Source organism: Cydia strobilella, chromosome 9 (assembly GCF_947568885.1).
Source record: "Cydia strobilella chromosome 9, ilCydStro3.1, whole genome shotgun sequence".
Taxonomy (NCBI): Eukaryota; Metazoa; Arthropoda; class Insecta; order Lepidoptera; family Tortricidae; genus Cydia; species Cydia strobilella.
Window position 1 is genome coordinate 735,552 of NC_086049.1, and position 22,676 is coordinate 758,227.

General features: G+C 39.5%; 1 protein-coding gene across 1 annotated transcript in view; it reads left to right on the forward strand.

The window, feature by feature from the left end:
• The first annotated feature begins 321 nt into the window (after positions 1-321).
• LOC134744016 (uncharacterized) overlaps positions 322-22,676 on the forward strand; it is a 29,350-nt gene continuing 6,995 nt past the window's right edge. The window contains exons 1-13 of the mRNA XM_063677649.1: positions 322-497; positions 589-709; positions 2,600-2,729; positions 3,369-3,518; positions 3,981-4,136; positions 5,814-5,940; positions 7,949-8,096; positions 15,665-15,796; positions 17,193-17,281; positions 19,271-19,359; positions 20,485-20,615; positions 21,290-21,401; positions 22,112-22,255. Of these exons, the coding sequence (XP_063533719.1) occupies positions 496-497; positions 589-709; positions 2,600-2,729; positions 3,369-3,518; positions 3,981-4,136; positions 5,814-5,940; positions 7,949-8,096; positions 15,665-15,796; positions 17,193-17,281; positions 19,271-19,359; positions 20,485-20,615; positions 21,290-21,401; positions 22,112-22,255 (1,531 nt within the window). The 5' untranslated portion in view covers positions 322-495. The remainder of the gene's footprint in view (positions 498-588; positions 710-2,599; positions 2,730-3,368; positions 3,519-3,980; positions 4,137-5,813; positions 5,941-7,948; positions 8,097-15,664; positions 15,797-17,192; positions 17,282-19,270; positions 19,360-20,484; positions 20,616-21,289; positions 21,402-22,111; positions 22,256-22,676) is intronic.

Genomic DNA, 22,676 nt, shown 5'->3' on the forward strand with positions numbered 1-22,676 from the left:
CTTGCACTGGTGCTGGCGCTCAGAAGAAGGGGATGTGTAGTTTTTTTTTGTTCTTATTTACTGACAAGATTTGCTTGACCAACTATAGTTGGTCCAACCAAATTGGCAGTAAATAAAAACAAAAAAAAACTATACTCATCCTTTTCTTTCGGGTGCTAGTACTAGTGTAAGATAAAGATAGTATGATTCTCTCTGTCTATGTTTCAAATAAGACAGTCCTTTGACAAGCTATATATACTAAACATTTTAAACGCAAACTGGTAACTTGTTCATATATCCTAGCAACACCTATTATTTTTTTCACCTAACCAAACTGTTGATTGATGTTGTGTTGTTTTGTTTTTCTTCTCTCTTCTCTCTTGTCTTGTTTGTTTGTATAGGTGCCGGTTGTGTATTATGATATTTCTCAAGTTTTTCCATTTAATTAATGAATGTTAATAACTGTACTTAAGGATAAAATCTCACATTTACTACGACGATTGCGCGGCCATCGTGATGTAATTATTTCATCCTCATATTAAAACATAAAGGGTAGTTTTAAAACTTTAGTTTTTATCACGTGTGATGAATGTTCACGGATAATTTCAGGAGTTTCGTGGATTTGGCGACTCTGACGCTTCACCGCCGTCATGAGATGGAAGGCAGGATCAGCGTTTTGGCTGGAAAATGCGACCAAGCCATCAATAACATAAGAAAGTTAAAGACGCAAGTAAGGAACTTCATATCGCCGCTATACTTACTCAACCTCGTATCTGCAACACTCATTTGATGACAAAAACACCCGTATTCCGAATGAAAGAAAAGCGACATTTCCTTCAAATGATTGTTGCAGATATGAGGTTGAGTAAGTATAGCCATGTATAGCGACGATATTAAGTTTTATTGTACGACTATACTTTTGTAGCCATGTGGTTTGTAACCAAACATACTTGGGCTACTTTATCATGCTAATAGGAAAGAGATATTATTTGCAGATGGCATACTTGTGGTTTCTAAAGATTTTAAGCCAGGTAAAGTAATGTAATTAGCCTTTATATTTAATTGAAGTTTGCAGTAGGTACATAGCATATATTAATTTGGTTCCACAACTTTAACTTCAACTCATCCTTTGAGTACCTAAACGTAGACTTATATTGACCGGGATATAGACCGTGATTACCTTTTGTATTGTTTTGTATTGTCGGGAGCTCAAAAACAATACAAAAGGTAATCACGGTCTATATCCCAGTCAATATAAGTCTAGTGGAACTAACCGTGAATCATTCAAAACTCTTATATTTATATTTATTTAAGCCTTTATTTTTCCTTAAATAGTTTTACATGATAAAAAAAAGTTTTCTAATATTATTGTTTTCCATTTTTACTATTTTAAGGACCCCTGTCGCGTATAGGCCTCCTCCATATCTTTAGCCAATTTTCTCCGGCTGTGGCTATAATATCCTTGGACCACCTTTTTATGGGTTTTCCCGCCTTCCTTTTGCCATGGGGTCCTGGCCACTTTGTGACTTTGTTGGTCCATCTGTCATCTGTCAATCTTCCTATGTGGCCGGCCCATCTCCATTTCTGTTTCAGCACAAACTCGAGGGCATCTATGATGTTTGTTTTGGATTGTATGTACTTGCTGTTAACCTTGTCCTTTAGTTTTATACTGAGAATACTCCTTTCCATGGCTCTTTGGCAGGTTCTTATCTTTAATTTGTTCTTGTTTGTGTGCACCCAAGTTTGAGAACCGTATGTAAGGCATGGTAAAATGCACGTGTCCATTACTGTTTTCTTATGTTTTAGATTGTAAATTCCTTTTAGAAGCTCTTTAAAACTCCAGTACTTCCTCCAGCTGTTATGGAGGAAACTCTTACCTAAACATAAACTACTGTTGATTGAATAATTAATTTTTAGTTTTATACATAGGTGGAGTATAATCTTCATCATCACAGGCCTTTGCATCTATTGCAGACGATTTATGCATTGCTGTTTAGACAGCGGGTTTGGTGACTGGAGGCCGATGCGTGAGCGGCATGGCCTCCCACATTTTTGGCAGAGGAAGCTCATGCCACCTGAGCTTCCAGTCCCGGACTGCCGGCGAGCGCCAGAACAGACATGATATTTTACCTACTATTGTCAGTTACAACCTCGCCTATCTCAATAATTATTGATCCTAGAGAAAAATGTTGAATTGAATTGGAATAGGCGAAATAGCCTTTAGAGTTTTGAATGATTCACGGTTAGTTTTACTAGGAAAGATCAAAGTTCGTTGAAAGTGAACGCAGCCGACGCGCAAGAATGAGGGTAGACAGAGCGCTGTCTACACAACTTTGACACCCACCCGCTATCTTCAGTCACCCGTGAACATGATGCATGTAACTGCGTCGAAATATCGGGAGCTCACAAATAATACAAAAGGTAATTACGGTCTATATCCCGGTCAATATAAGTCTAGTGAAATAGCCTTTATTTCAGACAAGTGTTTTGTAAGTACATTACTGAAATTTTCTAAGTCCCAAGAGCGCCCCGCCCCCAACCAAACCAAACCAAACCAAAAACATGATGAAACATGATAAAATATTTCCCATACTAATTATGTGTATCATATATTTCCCAGACTCGAACATTTGTGAACCGGCTCAACTGCGAGCCTTCAGAGCTGAAGGATCGGTTCCTGTCATCCATGAACAAGCTGGACGAGTATATCTATCTCATCACCGAGTTTAACCTGTCCATTGACAACCTTGGTAAGTGGCAGTGGTGTAACTAAGGGGGGGGGGGGGGGGGGCAAATGGGCAAAAGGCAGCAGCAGGGAGACTTTTGTCAGTCGTCAGGGGGCGCAAATTTGGTGACTGCCCCGGGCGCCATATCCTCTACCTACGCTCCTGGTAAGTGGGGTCCCTTTGTTTGACATAATTATAAGTCGTTATGTAATAATGAGATGATGAGGCGATCAGTTGAGAAAGAGGCTGGCTCAATTGGACTCGACTGGAAAGAGCTGGAAGTAGCCGCTTAAGATCGTGACAAATGGAGGATTCTTCTGCGAGCCCTATGTCCCTAATGAGGGATAACAGGACTGCATCATCATCATCATCAATGTAATGATTGTCATATTATCATTAGTCATAATTCTGAAGCCGTTAGCTTTTCAGGATTTTCCTCAGGTTATCCTATAGATAGGTTAGGTTTGTTTTATAGCAATCCTGAAAAATTACACGTTAGAAAAACCAAATTATGACTAACGAAAATGTGGATAAACAATACATTATGACTTAAAACTATATGGGAAACAATAGAGACCCATTCTGAAATAAATGATTCTTATTTTTTTTTATAGTCAGTTATTTCATACTATGATATAACTGTCAACTAAACTTCATTTACAGAAAAGCATGAAAGCATTGAGATGGCACCAGTGCATGACAATTCTTACAAGAACTATCCCGTGATGACTCCGACCAATCTGATGGATGTGCTCAGCGAACCTGCTCCCACCACGTCCACCGCCTGCGCTAACCTGTGTCCGGCTGAAAAAGGTAAAGATCATAGTTTAGCACAACTTTGGGAACAAATCAAATTATTTTTATATAAATGTTTTGATATGTGTATTTTTAATTAGTCACACTACTTTATAACTTATAAACTGAAATAGATGTCATATTTAACCCACTTCCCGGTTTCCGTTGAAGCTGAAAATTTGCATACTTATGTAGGTCGGGTGACAATGCAATATTATGGTACCATCAAGCTGATCTGATGATGGAGACAGAAGGTTGTCATAGGAACTCTGTGATAAAACAACGCAACCTAATTGTGTTTGGAGTTTTTAGAATGATCTCGATGAGTATTAGAAAAAAGTACAGTCAGCGATAAAATATAAGCTTGTACCAAAAATGAAATTTTTGCCCAAAACTTATTAGGTAATTCAGTCATAAACACTATAATAGAGTAATATGCTTTCTCGGTAAGAAAAGCTTTTAGGTTTCGTCATTTTACAGATAAGCTACCAATCCGAAGGCGTCCAAAGCGAGAGCAGCTGCTCATAGCATTCTCCAGCACCTCGTGCTCCAATGAGAGTGTGGGCAACAGCAGCAACACTGTCGAGAAAGAGGTCCAGTGTGTAGCCGCAGATGTTCAGGATCTAAACATCGCAGGTAAGATATATTCTTTAACAAAACCGCCCAAGTTTCCATACATTAACAATGTATTTTTCACCTCAGCAGCTCGAACAAGCCTACTTACGAAAGTGCGACTTTCCTCACTCCAGGGAGTTCCGTACATTAACAATGTATTTTTCACCTCAGCAGCTCTTACAAGCATACTTACGAAAGTGCGACTTTCATCACGCCAGGGAGTGAAACAAAGTAGCTTTTTTAATTTAGTGAAGGCCATGAACTGCCACTTCATACTCTATTACAAATTCGTTTTTTTTTGTTTTTATGTATTATTCTGTGTAATTCGAAATACATTTTACCCTTTAATATGTTCTCACTACTGAGGTGAAAAATTATATGTGCAACACGAGAGCAAAGTTATTTTACATCTCGTGTTTTTGAGTCCCTTGATACGATCAAGATTCTAACTTAGAATCACTCGCTTCGCTCGTGATTCAATTATACAATGTTTCGCTTTCTCGGGGCTCAAAATAAACACTCGCAAGAAAAACCAACTTTCCTCTCTTGTTGCACAAATAACTATTTTTATGTGAAACGTGAGTGAAATGTTACACACCAACTCACGCTTGATGACTCATCTTCCTCGCGTTGTCCCGGCATTTTGCCACGGCTCATGGGAGCCTGGGGTCCGCTTGGCAACTAATCCCGAGAATTGGCATAGGCACTAGTTTTTACGAAAGCGACTGCCATCTGACCTTCCAACCCAGAGGGGAAACTAGGCCTTGTTGGGATTAGTCCGGTTTCCTCACGATGTTTTCCTTCACCGAAAAGCGACTGGTAAATATCAAATGATATTTCGTACATAAGTTCCGAAAAACTCATTGGTACATTAAATTTTAATAGTTCATGAAAGTCCATAAACGTTCATATTTTCGATATGTTGAGCTCAATCATAGCTTTTACTTACCCAACTTAGCGTTCAATAATAAATAAATAATAAATAAATATTATAGGACATTCTTACACAGATTGACTAAGTCCCACGGTAAGCCTAAGGAGGCTTGTGTTATGGGTAACTCAGGCAACAATATATATAATATATAAATACTTAAATACATAGAAAACACCCATGACTCGGGAACAAATATCTGTGCTCATCACACAAATAAATGCCCTTACCGGGATTCGAACCCAGGACCATCGGCTTCACAGGCAGGGTCACTACCCACTAGGCCAAACCGGTCGTCAAGTTCAAACACACTTAAAAGTTACTGTTAATCTGCAAACTTAAAAACATGACTTATTCAGTATAATGACCTCACAAAAGTCTAGCTATAGTAGGCGAAACCTAAAATAAATATGTTTGTATTTAATATTGTCTTCGGTTACCGCGATAGTTACTCATGAAATAAAACTATGAAAACGGATTATATCGCGTATATTGAATTTATAATACATCCCGACGTTTCGAACTCTTTACAGCGTTCGTGGTCAACGGGTGACTGAGGAAAAATTACAAAGTGCAAAAATACCCACATACTAAAATAATGAACAATCATAGTATGTGGGTATTTTTGCACTTTGTAATTTTTCCTCAGTCACCCGTTGACCACGAACGCTGTAAAGAGTTCGAAACGTCGGGATGTATTATAAATTCAATATACGCGATATAATCCGTTTTCATAGTTTTATTTCATATGTTTGTATTGTTTTCAGATTCTAAAGCCATGGTGAACCTGCCGCAGCAGACAATTCTCGACACAGATACGGTGTATGAAGCGTCCATATTATGCGTTGATGGATCCACTTTCTGGATAGTTGTGGAGCAGACTGAGGCCTATAAGTAAGCCGTTTTACAGGTTTTTTTTAGGGTACCGCAGCCAAATGGCAAAAAACGGAACCCTTATGGATTCGTCATGTCTGTTTGTCTGTCCGACCGTATGTCACAGCCACTTTTTTCCGAAACTATAAGAACTATACTGTTGAAACTTGGTAAGTGGATGTATTCTGTGAACCGCATTTAGATTTTCACACAAAAATAGAGAGAAAAAAAACAATAAAATTACTTTCACTCATAAACAAAGTCCCCTTCTTTTCAATTATAGTTTTTCAGGAAAGATCATAAATAGAATCACCAAGGTCCGAGATCTTGGTATTATTTTGGATTCTAAGCTTAACTTCATTTCACACATAGACCACATCTCCGAGAGGGCCTACAAGAAATTGGGCCTGATACTTAGACTATCTCAACCATTTAAAGATCCAAACACCCTAAAAGTATTATACTCCTCTTACGTTCGCAGCATTTTAGAGTTCGGTAGCGTCGTCTGGACCCCTCAATATACCGTTCACATAAAAAGAATTGAAAGAATCCAAAAAAAGCTGTTAAAGTCGCTCAATTTCCGCCACGGTCTGAATATGTCAGAGAATAGCACACACCGTCGTAGTCTAGGGCCACTAGATACACGACGTGTTTATATAGACCAAATGTTTCTGTATAAACTCTTAAATGGCCTTACTGATTCTTCCACTCTTCTTGAAAAAATTGTCTTTAAATTGCCTCGTATTCCCACGCGCCACCCTTGGGACATTCCATATCGATTTTTGTAGATCTAATTTCGCCAAAAATACTTTTTTTAGACGAGCCTGTCATGATTACAATGTTAATTTCATAAATCTAGATATCTTCTCATTGTCTTTCAGTAAATATAGTAGTGGTCTGCGGAGCTTACTTTTTCCATAGCAGTCTTTGCTTTAAAAAAAAAAAAAAATTGTAATTGTTCTATAGTCTTATGTAACGTATGTATGTTTGTAAGCATGTTTGATACTTAGGTACTTTATTAGTTGTGTATCCAATTGTTACTTCTGTGTATCTTCCTATAGGCAGTGCCGAACAAGCCCTGTTTCTACTTGTTATCAATATCAGTATGTTATAATTAATGGAACTATAGGTCTTATTGTATATCTGCAAGTTTAAACTTATCTGTATGTGACTGTTTGTTTCCTAAATAAATTAAAAAAAAAAAAAAAAAAAAAAAAAAATTTTGGGGGTTCCCCATACTTAGAACTGAAACTCGAAAATGTTTTTTTCATCAAACCCATACGTGTGGATCTAATAACCAGATTTCTAATATCATGTTTTTCTAAACTGAATAGTTAGCGCGAGATACACTTCCAAAGTGGTAAAATGTGTCCCCCCCCCCCCCCCCTCTCTGTAACTTCTAAAATAAGATGATGATAAAACTAAAAAATATATATGATGTACATTACCATGCAAACTTCCACCGAAAATTGATTTGAACGAGATCTAGTAAGTAGTTTTTTTTTAATACGTCATAAATCGTAAACCGCAATTTACCTTTCATTCAATCAACTCGAATATAAAAAAAAGCACGGAACCCTCGGTGCGCGAATCCGAATTTGATTAATAAAATAAAATGAAATTATATTTAAGAGTTCCCGGGCAAGCTCGGCCGAATTGCGTAATTCCGCTCTCATTTTAAAACTACGTGTTGGATTGTAATGAAACTTTGCACATACAATGACATGAGGTATATTTAGGTCTGAAATTAGTTTATATAGCTCCAGTTTATAAAACAATCGAAATAGAGCAAAAACAAGTTTTGTATGAAAAACTAAAATTCGCTGTATTTTTTTTTACTATGGTATCTGAAGCTACATAAACTAATTACAGAGATAGATATACCTTATCCTATTGTAAGTACAATGTTTCAGAGCAATCTAGCTACTCGTTTAAAAATGAGAGCGGAACTACGTTTGTATGGAGAACCGAGCTTGCTGGAGACCCTTAATTAAATTTAAGAAATAAAAAATGTATAATTCTGTTCCAGTCTACTCCAAGAAATGACGGCATACTACTCTCAAGAGAAGAACCTCGTATCTATGAACCTGAATGACCTCCCCAACTTCACCTGCTGCGTGTTCCACGACGCGGAAGACACTCAGGGGTACTTCCGAGCCATGTTCATTAGGGTCGAGGTAAGGCCATTTTGAGAAACCTACAAAAAAAATTAGGGTAATTCGTCAATTACTGGCCACTGTTTAATAACGGGCCACTGTTTAATAACGGGCCACTGTTTAATAACTGGTCACCGTTTAATAACTGGCCACTTTATACTAAAAATCAACTATATTCACCTATAAACAAAATTCATTTTAGTACAAGGTGGCTAGTTATTGAAGGGTGGCCAGTTATTGAAACCTTATACTAAAATGAATTCTGTTTATAGGTGAATAGAATTCATTTTTTAGTTTAGGGTGGCCAGTTGTTAACCGGTGGCCAATAATTGACGATTTACCCTAATTATCGGACCAGCTTACAAAATTTTACGAGAATCTGTTGATAAATCCTATCTGTGGAGCCCCGATTCACCCCACGTTGACTATGACATTTTCAAAACACCTTGTATGTATTTGGTGTCATGGTAAAAAAAAACAGATGTCAGTGCCATGTTGTGTATGAAAACATGTTATTACAAGCTTTTTATTAACTTGCAATGTACCTATGTTAGTAAGTATGTATGTAATATGTAACTATGTTTGTACGGGTCAAATCTTGCAAGTTAAATTTGACCCACTTCCCGGTTTCCGATGAAGCTGAAAATTTGCATGTACATATGTAAGTCGGGTGACAATGCAATATTATGGTACCGTCGAGCTGATCTGATGATGGAGACAGGAGGTGGTTATTATGGAACTCTGTGATAAAACAACGAAACCTAATTGTGTTTGGGGTTTTTTAGAATTGTTTCGATGATTATTAGTTGCCTGTGGAAAGAAAGGTAGGTAGGTGGCGCCACCGCCACGCGCAGCTTCGGCTCCGGTCAAAAATACAAGTAAAAATTACATTAAAACTGTGTATACGAGAAAAAGAGTTACTAATGTGCAAAACAGTACCTAATTATCACGTGTGAGTGTTATCCTTAAATAAAATTAACTGAGAAAATAAATATTCAACGTTTACAAGTGAACAATTGTACAAGTGATTTTTAGTAAAAAAAAATATACTCAGTGACACGGAAGACAAATACAGATGTCCAGAATCATTGCAACAATAATCGGACTCAAAAACGTGTGAGTAATTACGATTTTAAGAACGAAATTATACAAAAGTAACACCGTTGCAATTCAAACGAACAAAGAGCATATAAACACAAAGCCGAGCAGTGACACTGACATATCAGCTGATGTAACCATATGTTGTCCAGCGACTCCAGCGCCACCTATATACTAATAGCAGAACGCGCACTAGCATATGACAACTCAAGTATCTCAACCTCGGCACGTCTAACAATGAAGAATATCACACCGCGGACGCCATCTACCCAAAACCTAGATAACTGACCAGACTTACTACCGGATTGCCAACACACTCTTGCGCATCGCGCACCGAATGTAATCTCCATGTACCACGCCATCTACTAGAAGTACAACAAACTTCGTTCATTAATATATGCGACTGACGTCCAGCGCCCTCTATATACCGACAGCAGAACGCTTACAAGAATACGACGACACAACCTCGGCGCGCTCGCCAGCTAGATATCACAGTATTGACGCCATCTACCGCAAACTAACATAACTACTTACCTCGTAACACTACCAGCTGGCTGTAGCGAACTCCTGCGCTTGGAATTTACTCTCCAAGTTATTGGTGGCACTAGTGCTGCTCCGCGCCATCTGGTTGGAAGTACAACAAACTTTGTCCCTCACAAGAATACGAAGAGAACGTAACACTCGTACTTAGGATTGCTAAAGTTTTGTTTATATAAATTCATGCTACGCCGCAAGATGGCCCCTACTACCACACTTTGCCCAAAGTGTAAAGAAGATGTAAAAGGTAAAGATGTCCTTCGATGTTCGACATGTTTACAAACATACGATGCACATTGTGCGGGAAGGTCACCGAAATTATTCCAACTCATGACAGCTGAGAGAAAGAAAGAATGGGTGTGCCTTACATGTAGAACCAAAAAAAACAAGCACAGTACTGTTATGAAAAAAATGTCTCCTGCGACCACGATAAACCTAGAATTCAGCAATGTAACCATGAGAAAAAAGAAAAATAATATTGAAATTAGTAACACATCACGTACGACGGCGTTAGTTCATTCCCCTACAAAAATGCTAGTCACAAAGACTTCGGCCAACCACACACCGAAGTCATCTAAGCCGCCAACGTCTCCCACCAAAACAGACATTAAAAATATCACGAGTCCGACGCAAATATTACCAAGCGTGGAAGCTCGATTAGACTTTGTAAACGCAACAAACCCACCACCAGCTTCACACAGCCCTGAGATTATTCAACCAAGTCTAGCAAATGCACCATTTTCGCCACCCGACGCCCTATTAGGAGTGAATATTGCAGTGAGTCCGCCTCCGGCCTCCCCGTGCGCCGATGCCAACTTGGAAAGTAAGACTAGTCCGCCATTGATATTACCTAGCGTTGAAAACTTAGAAATCAGCAACGTAACCTTGAGAAAAAAGAAAAATATTACTGAAATTAATAATACATGTATGACGACGTTAGTTCATTCCCCCACCAAAATAAAAGACACAGAAACTTCAGCCGACCAGTCACCAAAGTCTTCCAAACCGCCAATGTCTCCCGCCAAAACGGACATCAGAAATATCACGAGTCCCCCGCAAAAATCACCCAACATTATAACACCAGCGTCACCTACCGTCAACGCTCAGCTAAGCCTGGACAACGTGTCACCCATCTCTGACGCTAAAGTAACCACACAGGACAGCACGCCACCTGCGTTTCCCACTACTTCCGAGGTAACGGACGTAGAAACGACCCCAATCATGCCACGGTTGCGCATTTCGGCCTCCCCTGAAACAGAACTGAATAAAACAAATATTAGCACAACCTATGAAAGAACGCTTTGTAAAGCTAAATCTAGCGAATCATTAATACAGGGCGATTTTATGAATGACACAGACCCGCTCCTATTTATGGACGATAGTTTGTCAAGAAGTCTAGAGATACAAAATGACTTAAGCTTAGTAACAGAATTAAGAAGGGAAATTCAGAGATTGAAACTAGAGTTGTCCAGCACTGAAAACGAACTCCACAGTATTATAATAGAAAAAAATGAATGTCGCCGTCAAAATGAAAAACTGGTTAGAGAAATATCCGCACTCAAAAATATATGCAAGTCCCCGGCTCAGACAAGAAAAGACCGAAATAGTTTGTCTAACAATGGCACCCAAAACTCTATCATAGAGTCAAAATACGCACTTAACAACATTGCCTTGGAGCGTCAAGTTAGGGACTTGCAAACCGAAGTACAAAGCGCCAAGCAAGAAGTCCGCCGTCTACGGGAATGCATATTAGAACTTGAACAAAAATTGCGATACTCTAGCCCCAAACAGTGTATTCTTTCCGAAACTCTACCCTACATAGACACAAAAAAATCTCTTAGCAAACAGCTAGACTGTACATTCAAAAGTAAGCTATGTATCATCTCCAGCAATAAGAGGTATAACATTCTGCGAAACATAGAGTCGACCGATCTCTACAGTAGTTACGATTACTGTCACTTTATCACTCCCAATGTGGGCATAAATGTACTCCTGCAGTCTTTACAGAATAAGCTAAAAGAATATACTAGCCGAGACTACTGCGTAATTATGATTGGAGAGTCAGATTTCTACAGAACTCAAGATTACAACGAACTAGTAAAATCAATTAGAGAGACCTTAAGGCCCATTTCGAACACGAACATAATATTAACTACACCTACCTATATCTGCCGTGCACCCTTATACAATAGCAGAGTAAAACAATTTATTAATCTGCTAACCCCCGATATTAGAGATTATAACTATGGCTCTCTTTTGGAATCTAACAAACATTTAAACCTAGACCATTACTCTCAAATAACAGGTAGAATGGGCAGATCAGGAGTCCAAAGCATACTCAAAAACTTGACGCAGCTCATCTCCACTGTACAATCTGAGAGCGCACAAAACATCAAAAACAATATACCAAGTATCCCAGAACTTGAAACGAATACTCTACCCAGTGGCGACGCGGAGGCACCAGAGAGGGTGGGGTTTTTTCGTACAACTTTCGCACCACGCACCAAAACCTAGCAGGGCTAAATAAATCGGATACATCAGCGATACATCCAGAAGTGGTCGAGCGCGAGGAGCAGGAACGCGGCCCGCCGACTCTCCCACCACCGCTACTGATCCCCGCCGCGACTGCACACCTGAACCGATTGCCGGTAGCAACGGGCAGCGGTAATAACAAAACCGGCAATAGGACTGCCTTGAATACTAGCTCCCACATAATAACAGTATGTCAACAAAATATAGCTGCGCTACAAAATAAAACGTCACGTCTTGAAGTGCTATTGCAGGGTGAACTGAAGTGCGATATCTTAGGTATCACCGAACACTGGCTTACACTGCCAAATTTAAGATGTGTACATTTAGGTGGTTACAAATTAATATCATGTTATTGTAGGGCTAATACATTACACGGCGGGTCATGTTTATACGCGCGTGATTGTGTAAAATGCGTTGAAAATAGTGACTTGATGCAACTATCCATAGAACGATATTGTGAAATCTCGGCTTTAGACCTTATTGACTATGGTATAACGATACTTTGCATATATAGAACTAATCTTGTTAGTATAAATGATTTCCTTGTAGTGTTCGAGCGGGTGCTTGACAAAATAAGTGACCTAGAACTAAATTGCATTCTAATAGGAGATTTTAATGTAGATTGTCTTGGCGATAGTAATGCGAACCTTAAAAAATGGGCCGATTTACTTAGTACGCACGGATTCGTCAATGAGGTAGATTTTTACACGCGTATAACTAACAACACCGCAACTTGCCTAGACCATTTGTATTCAAACTTGTCGGCAGGCTCCGTCAATGTTAGCCCAGTAACAACTAATTTAAGCGACCACCTTGCAATCAGAGCGGAAGTGCGATTACAATACGGAAAAATGGTAAACCAAACCCATACATATTGTAGGCATTTCTCCCAATGCAACCAGGTAACCTTTGCCGATGCTATTCTTAGTGTTGACTGGATGGAAATAGTAACTAAAAACACTAATGCTGAAAAACTAACTGCAGCCATTTTAAATACGATAGTGAATAAATATGAAATTAGTTTTCCCCTTAGAAAGCGTATCATTAAGCTCGATCAGTCGTGGATTACAACGGAAGTGAAACTGTACAAATCATTATTATTTGACATGATAAAAATAAGAGATAGGCAGCCCAATAATGAATTAATTGACGACATTATAACGAGTATGCAACTGCACTATAATAAATTAGTAAACAATTGCAAATCTAACCACTACAATAAATTAATAAAATCCAGTAATAATGTATCAAAAGCTTTGTGGTCAGTAGTAAACAAGGAGCGTGGAAAAAATAACAGTCCTGTGTTAGATGTCGCAGATGTCATTTTAGATGACGATGGATCAGAGTTCCCTACCAAGAAACACGCGATGAATGCGATTAATTGTAAGTTTTTGAGTGCTGCGCGGGCGTGCGGGGCGCCGTGCGCCGATGTTACGTGCGCTCTGCGCGAATTGCGTGCTGCAAGACCAGCAGCGACAGGAACCCTCTCTCTCCAGCCATTTACTGCGGATGAGGTTCATCGTCTAATAACAACAACAATACCTCCAAAGGCCTCGAAGGATGTGTACGGCATAAGCATGAAATTACTAAGACTAGCCCCAATCCCGCTCGCGTTTGCTATGGCGGAACTCTTTAACCACTGCCTAGATGAGGGCAGTATGCCCCCTTTGCTTAAGACCAGCAAAGTAGCTCCGATTTTCAAAGGCAAAGGTAAGAGAGAAAATATGGATGGATACCGGCCTATTTCTATCATCCCAGCGGTATCGAAGGTTCTCGAAAGTGGCCTGAGCAGCCGCCTTTCCAACTTCTTGGTCGCTACGAACGCGCTGTCTGAACGCCAGTATGCGTACCGTACGGGGCACTCGACAACGTCTCTAACTCGAGAACTAGTCCGGCGTATCATGGCTGCCAGGGAAGGTCAACAGCAGGTCGCAATCTTGTGCTGTGACCTTTCCAAGGCCTTCGACGTTGCTGACCATGCTGTGCTAGCGGCAAAGCTGCAGCACTACGGCATTCACGGCTCAACGCTGTCTCTATTTACTAGCCTACTTAGAAATAGATCCCAAATTGTAGTAGGCGACGGCGGAAAGATAAGATCAGATCCCTTGGAAGCGACCATGGGTGTTGCGCAGGGATCATCAGTATCAAATATCCTCTTTTCCCTGCTTCTTAATGACCTACCGGAGTCAATTCAAGCTGCCGAAACTCTAATGTACGCTGATGACGTTGCCGCAATTGTTACAGCGCCTACCCCTGACGGTTTACAGCAGGGTCTGAACATCGCGGCAGCACAGCTGTCTAGGTGGTTCGCATGGAACGGGCTAGCCTTGAATCTAAAAAAGACGCACTTCTTACACTTCAACTTGTCGGGTCGCAGTATGAGACCACTGAGTGTCCAGATTGATGGAAAAATGCTCGAGCAAACCACCTCCACAACCTTCTTAGGATTCCAAATCGATCAGGGCTTAAAGTGGGATCTGCACGTTGACAAGTTGTGTAGCAAATTAGGAAGTGCATGCTTCGCTTTGGGTCGTGTTGCGAAGACAGTGACTCCAGAGGTAGCCCGAACCTGCTATTTCGCTACTGTACACTCACTGATACAGTATGGTGCAGAGCTATGGGGCCTCTGTGCGCAATGGGAGAGAGTATTTCGCCTGCAAAAACGTGCCGTCAGGATCATTGCGCGGGTGCCTGCCGATACCCCCGCCAAAGAGCTTTTCAAAAAACTTGGCATTCTTACACTGCCTGCAATAATAATCATGCAGGTAGCTATATACGTGAGGGGAAACTTAGACTCCTATAAAACGAGAGAGATGGGTTCTAATTGCAACACCCGTAACGCCAAGAAACTTGTAGGAATTAGTAGGAAAATAAAAAAATCTAATAAATTAACTCACGTAATGGGACCTACTGTCTATAATAACCTGCCACAAAACATTATTGACGCGCCAAGTTTGTGCAGCTTTAAGCATAGCTTAAAAAAGTGGCTCGTCGAACGCTCGTTCTACACCTATGGGGAATTCGTTGCTCACAAGGTCAGTGCCTAGCATTGTAGTCAAAAAAAAAAAAAAAACCTTTATAATTATAATAAATTTAATATAATTTTTTGTGACATGTGAATTGACTTTTGTTTTCTTTTTTTTCTTTTTTGATATTTATTTCTAATTTCGACCATGATTTACTTTATTTAATTTTTTGTTTTTGTTACACCTAATTGTATATTTATTGTTTAGATATTAATTTTAAGTTTTATCTCGATTTATATTTTAACTGTATTGTAATTATAAGTTTTTGACATGTAAATTGGTTTTATGAATAAAATGATTATGATTATGATTATGATTATGAAAAGTACAGTAAGCGATAAAAGCTTGTACCAAAAATGAAATTTTTGCCAAAAAACTTTTTTTTTTTTTATACAGGGTACAAACAAGGAGGAAGTGTTCCTAGTGGACACCGGTGAACAGCGGCCAGTAACGTCGAGCTGCATACAACCGTTGGCGCCTGACTTCTGCATATCGCCGCCGTACGCACACTGCTGCCATCTAGCGGACGTGAGTTGTATTATCTACTTATACAGGATGAAAAAAATTAAGGGGCCCTAAAGGGAAATTGCCTTAAAACAAAGATAGATATAACTCCGTAATAGATGGATACAGTCTAAGGAAAAAACGTGCCTCGAAAATCAAGAAAATTTGATTCTCGATCAGAGGGCGCTACTAGCTTTGGCCTACTGTCGTATAGATGGCGTTGACGGTTTCGTTTGTTATTTAACAATTTTTACGCATATCAGTGAAAGAACATGGGTTAAAATCATAAAAATAATTAATGCAAATAAAAAAAATCATTTATCCTTATTTAAATACATTTTATCGTATTTTTATAAATCTTCATTTTTAGTTTTAAAGTGTGTCGACAGATGGCAGTGAATTTACTGGGGTTACAAAATTTACTATGACAGTACCGCTCTAGTATAAGTTACTCTATGCTATTACTAAGACTCCGCTGTCCGTCTGTGTGTCTGTCACCAGGCTGTATCTCATGAACCGTGATAGCTAGACAGTTGAAATTTTCACAGATGATGTATTTTTGTTGCCGCTATAACAACAAATACTAAAAAGTACTGAACCCTCGGTGCGCGAGTCCGACTCGCACTTGGCCAGTTTTTTTATTTTATTTCGCTTGTCTAAAAATATTCTTGAGTACTAACTATTTGATTTTATGAATATTTTGTCGAGTGTAAGACCTCATGTTTCTTGGAGAAATGTTATCATTAACCATAACTATCGACTAGTAGAATAAAATAATAAAATAGCGAGTGTTCATTTTTTGGAATTTTTAGTTGGCTCGTGTCCCGGGCGTGTCAAACGAATTAAAAAAATCTTTGAATGCAGTTTTGTTTCTTTTTAAAAATAAAAGAATGTTACCTTTAAGTAAAATGAGCTAACTTTAGGTTTTAAGGCACTTTCCCTCCAGGGCCCTTTTTTGTTCACACTGTATATTATTTAGCTTTTACAGTATTTTTCAAATAACTTGGGTAATGTAATGTTTAAATGTTTTTTGTATTTACTTTTCTCGTATTTGAAATGAAAAGTAGAGTATTTAACTCGGGCGAAAGGCATCATTTCAGCCTCCGAGAATTGCCTCGACTGAAATAATAAATAATAAATATTATAGGACATTCTTACACAGATTGACTAAGTCCCACAGTAAGCTCAAGAAGGCTTGTGTTGTGGGTACTTAGACAACGATATATATAATATACAAATACATAGAAAACACCCATGACTCAGGAACAAATATCTGTGCTCATCACACAAATAAATGCCCTTACCGGGATTCGAACCCAGGACCATCGGCTTCACAGGCAGGGTCACTACCCACTAGGCCAGACCGGTCGTAAAAATGAATGCCTTTTACCCCTTGTTTTAACAATCTACACCATTTCAGGTGGAATTCGTGAGCACAAAGACAGACGAGATAGAAGAATTCTTGAAGCAGTACTTGGGGAAGCCCTTCACAATGAAAATAGACGATAAGTAAGTATAATCATAGAGTAACTTATACTAGAGCGGTACTGTCATAGTAAATTTTGTAACCACAGTAAATTCACTGCCATCTGTCGAGACACTTTAAAACTAAAAATGAAGATTTATAAAAATACGATAAAATGTATTTAAATATGGATATTTTTATTTTTTATTTGCATTAATTATTTTTATGATTTTGACCCATGTTCTTTCACTGATATGCGTTAAAATTGTTAAATAACAAAGGAAACCGTCAACCCCATCTATACGACTGTAGGCCAAACCTAGTAGCGCCCTCTGAACGAGAATCAAATTTTCTTGATTTTCGAGGCACGTTTTTTCCTTAGACTGTATCCATCTATTACGGAGTTATATCTATCTTTGGTATAATCAAAATTAGCTTAGCAGTAAAACTCACCTGATGGTCTCATCGGAAGATCAGCGCTGGAAGTCACTAGCAACATGCTGAGATGAGGCCATTTCGTGGCACTTTAATCTTATTTTATGTATTCTTTTATATTATGTAATGTTTTGTTTGTTTGTGCTTACGAATAATAGTACATTATTGTCGAGGCTCGGAAGTAGCTACTTGCTGGCTGAGGATTTGTTTTAAACGGACGACCTTGGGAGTCCGTTTAATTGAATCCGAAGCCAGCAAGTAGCCTTCTAGCCGAGTCATATATAGTGCTTTTCTCAAAAATGGCGCAATAAATGCAAATATAATAGAAATATTTTACAGAAGCAACATTGTTATGTATATATTTTCACAGAAAAAAGTAAAAAGATTTGCTTTGCCGCCGTTTTATTTTTTAAATTAAAAATGGAAGTGTATTTTTCTGCTGAAAATACGCCAACCTATTTGAGACACCTAAATAGTCGCGGTACCAACATTATAATAATAAGTACTGATCATCTGTTTGGCTGTTTAATGGACCTATGCCTTCATTTGATATGGCCACTTCAACTTTAAAAAAATTTGGAACTCGACAAATAATGGAATTTGTATGCAACATTGCAGTCCCGAAAACGAGACTGCAATGTTTTTAACTTTTTAATTTTTGGACTGACCATAAACTACGCACTTCGCGACCTACTTTTTAACCAGCAACGTCAACATTGCCGTCCATTTTTGAGAAAAATCTCATTCTATTCTATTCTAAAACGAGCGACTTTTCAACCTAAGGACGTGATTTTGAATCTCGGTGTATCAACAAGTTACTTGAAAGTTATGGACGAATACGAGCATGGCGAGAATCGGTAATTTCTGGTCTCGGTAACGTTTTTAGGGTTCCGTACCCAAAGGGTAAAAACGGTACCCTATTACTAAGACTCCGCTGTCCGTCTGTCTGTCACCAGGCTGTATCTCATGAACCGTGATAGCTAGACAGTTGAAATTTTCACAGATGATGTATTTCTGTTGCCGCTAACAAATACTAAAAAGTACGGAACCCTCGGTGGGCGTGTCCGACTCGCACATGGCCGGTTTTTTATAGAAAACGAGTATCGGGAGCACAATTTGTGCCAATTTTTGTGATTAGATTGCCGAGCAGATCCCCAAGCTTCTCAAGTGAGCCTAGGTAAAAAGGGCGGTACATATGGTGCTATTTTACCACACTAGTGCGATAATTAGCACATTACGTAACTATGTAAAAAATTGAAAAAGCCCTGTAAAACGTACGATACATGTGCGAATAGGTAATTCATAACTCGTGTCGATTTAAAGCACTCCATTCGGTCGTGTTTTAAATTATCGTGTATAATATTTTTCGCACTTGTATCGTAATGTACCATTACAGTCCATACCTACAGCCTATGACTAAAATTTAAAGAGTCACTGACTTACTGTAAAACGTTGTACGATACACGTGCGAATATGTAATTCGCACCTCGTGTCGATTTAAAACAGCCCCTTCGGTCGTGTTTTAATTCATCACCACTCGCTGCGAATTTCCTACTTTCCGCACATGTATCGTGAATAACTATTGTTTTCAATTTCAGCTCGTCAGAATCTCTGGGCGTCTACCTGTTTCTTCACGACGAGACTACGCTCAACGATTTGCTGGTGCAAGAGGGACTAGCCACCGCCTGTAAGTACCTTTTTTCTCGGCTCTGTGACCCTTAGGGCCGATACAGACGGACTGCAACCAGACTGCAATTACAACAACATGGTGCTGGTGCAATCGGGTTGCAGTCCGTCTGCACCGGCCCTTAAGCACAGAATAAGTAATAGCATTATCATACAGAACGGCCACGCCCCGCCCCGCCCCGACTCGAATGACCTCGCCCCGCGACAGAAATCTGGCGGACTTCTGGCGTACTCTATTTTTAAGCAATTTACTCACACAATGACGCATGACGCGTGTACAGACGTGCCGTTCATAGAAACGCAAGTGATTTTTGATGTATAGCGTGTCCGCCCTGTGCCTTATTGTATTGTATTGTATTCTTTATTGCAGATAACAACATCCATATTACATTAAAATCACGAGTACAATTAAAATAACAATAAATAAGTAAATTAAAACAAACCTTAAAGTTAAATTAAATTAAAATCTCCGTCATTAAACACACAAATCAAATAAAAAGGCACAAAAATTCAATAAATACAAAATAAATATTAATAATGGCAAATAAATTAGGCGATGCGTTTGCCGCACACAAACGAAGGCATGCAAGCGGAAGCTAGTATAAAAATAATTGTACTATAGGTGAAATAAAACTATGAAAACGGATTATATCGCGTATATTGAATTTATAATACATCCCGACGTTTCGAACCCTTTACAGTGTTCGTGGTCAACGGGTGACGGGTGGGGGCGATATAATCCGTTTTCATAGTTTTATTTCATGAGTAACTATCGCGGTAACCGAAGACATGGTCAAACCAAATTTTTAGTAAATAAGAACAAAAAAACTATACTCATTCTTTTTATTTTGGGTGCCAGTACCACCAATAAGACCAGTAAGACCAATATAATATGATTATCTCTGTATATGTTTGAAATGAGACAGTCCTTTGACAAAGTATAAATGGCGCTGAAAGTGAAAAGAGCGTATTCCCATCTTAAGATGCCGGCGGTTTAAAGGCCGGCAACGCACTTACAACCCCTCTGGTGTTGCGGGTGTCCATGGGCGGCGGTAATCGCTTACCATCAGGTGATCCGTCTGCTCGTTTGCCTCCTATTTCATATAAAAAAAGTGTCTGTTTGCAGTGGACAAGCCGCCTCGTACCGAGCAGCGAGCCCTCGTACCGACCTGCGGGCCCCCGGAGCTGCGCGCGCGCACGTCCAGCGAGCTGTACTGCAGCGGGCCCGAACACGACAACCCCGTACAAGCCGTCACAGTAAGTTTATTCATGTCAATAAGGGATATTACTGCAATGTTCTGCCACCAGAGTGCTAGTGCTGCACTCTGGTGGCAATTTAGCAGTTTAGTTTTCCGTACCCAAAGGGTAAATATATCATACATCTAAATCGGTTAAGGCATTTAGAAGTTATGGTGGAATAAAGAAACTCACATACATACATTCAAACATGAACGCTTTTCACATTACTCTCTTTTTTGGGCAGTCATGTAAAAACGGGACCCTATTACTAAGACTGCTGTCCGTCCGTCTGTCTGTCTGTTAGTTGCCCCGTGAACAAAGTTTTGTATGGATCACTAAAAGCACTCGAAATAGGGGGATATTACTGCACTGTTCTGCCACCAGAGTGCAGCACTAGCCTTTACACAAGCCTTTTGACAAGTTTTTAGTGATAATAAAATATGACATTGATGCATCAAGGCGGTTTGCTTACAGAGGACCTACCGGGAAACGCGAATCCGAAATTTCGCTATCTGCCTCTTTATCGCTCGGATATGCAAGAGTCACAGAGATGTTAGATAACGAAATTTCGATTTTCTTGTTTCGCGATAGTCCCTCAGATTGTGGTAGTGGCGCCACCTACGCAGAGTTTCGCGTAATATTCCCTATTGTGTGAAAATAAAGTGCATTCAAGACTTGCTTCTATTGTTCAGGGTTACAACAATCGTGACGAAATGGACATCTGCAAGCACTATACAGGGGGTTCGGAGAAGACGTGCTTCAAAGGCAGCCGCTGCAAAAAGCGACACGTTATGAAACACCCTGGTATGTCATGAATGAAAATGAAAATATGAAATATACTAGCTTTTGCCCGCGACTTCATCTGCGTGGACTTAGTAACAGCAGCTAAAGTAAATATAGCGCCTGGAAAAATTCTCATAGCAATCATTCAATTTGAGCATATTATGCACACAAATTAGCAGGCACTTCATTAATTATCTCAATTCCACCCCGCTTTTTACTTTCTTAAGGGATGATTTTCGGGATAAAAACTATCCTATGTCCTTCTCAGGGACTCAACCTATCTCTATGCCAAATTTCAACTAAATCGATTCAGCGGGTTCTCCGTACCGCGGAGTGTCATCAGGAGCAATTGTAAGCGTATTAAATATGTTAATAACGAGTCACTCACGTATTTTAAGTCGAAAAACGCCCACCGTCAACGCAAGCTCCTGATGACACTCGGTACGGAGTGAAACATGTCGAACGTTTTTCGACTTAAAATACGTGAGTGACCCGTTATTAATATATTTAATATGTCTGTGTCTCACGGAAGTTTTGTTATGAAAATGTTTATTTGGGTAACAAATAAATTACAATTGCAATATAATGGCTGGAATTTCCTAGTAGTTTGTATGAAAAAGTCGGCACGTTTGGTTTAAATACAAATCGTGGTAATTGCGTCATCTAGCGTATATATCAAATCTGTGTTACGTAGTATCATTCTGAAATGTTAATGCTTATGATTGTCACAGATGGCTGGACACTAGATCGCGTACCGACTCCTAAATGCCGTCCTCCCGTACTGCCCGCACCCGGCACGTGGCACAAAGTGGTCGTGACGTACGTCTGCCACTTCGACCGTCTCTACGTCATGTTCCAACAGGAGCCCCCTAAAGGTCAGTTACTCTTTCTTCCTCGCGTGGTCCCGGCATTTTGCCAGGCTCATGGGAGCCTGTGGTCCGCTTGACAACTAATCCCAAGAATTGACTAGTTTTTACGAAAGCTACTGCCATCTGACCTTCCAACCTGGAGGAGAAACTAGGCCTTATTGGGATTAGTCCGGTTTCCTCACGATGTTTTCCTTCACCGAAAAGCAACTGGTAAATATCAAATGATATTTCGTACATAAGTTCCGAAAAACTCATTGGTACGAGCCGGGGTTTGAACGCGACCTCCAGATTGAAAGTTGCACGCTCTTACCGCTAGGTCACCAGCGCTCCCTAAAGGTCAGTTATTGTCATTTATATTTGACCCACAAAGAAAAGAGGTGTTTACTAGGCGTTAACGGAACCAATGGACCCCGAACGCATATACCCC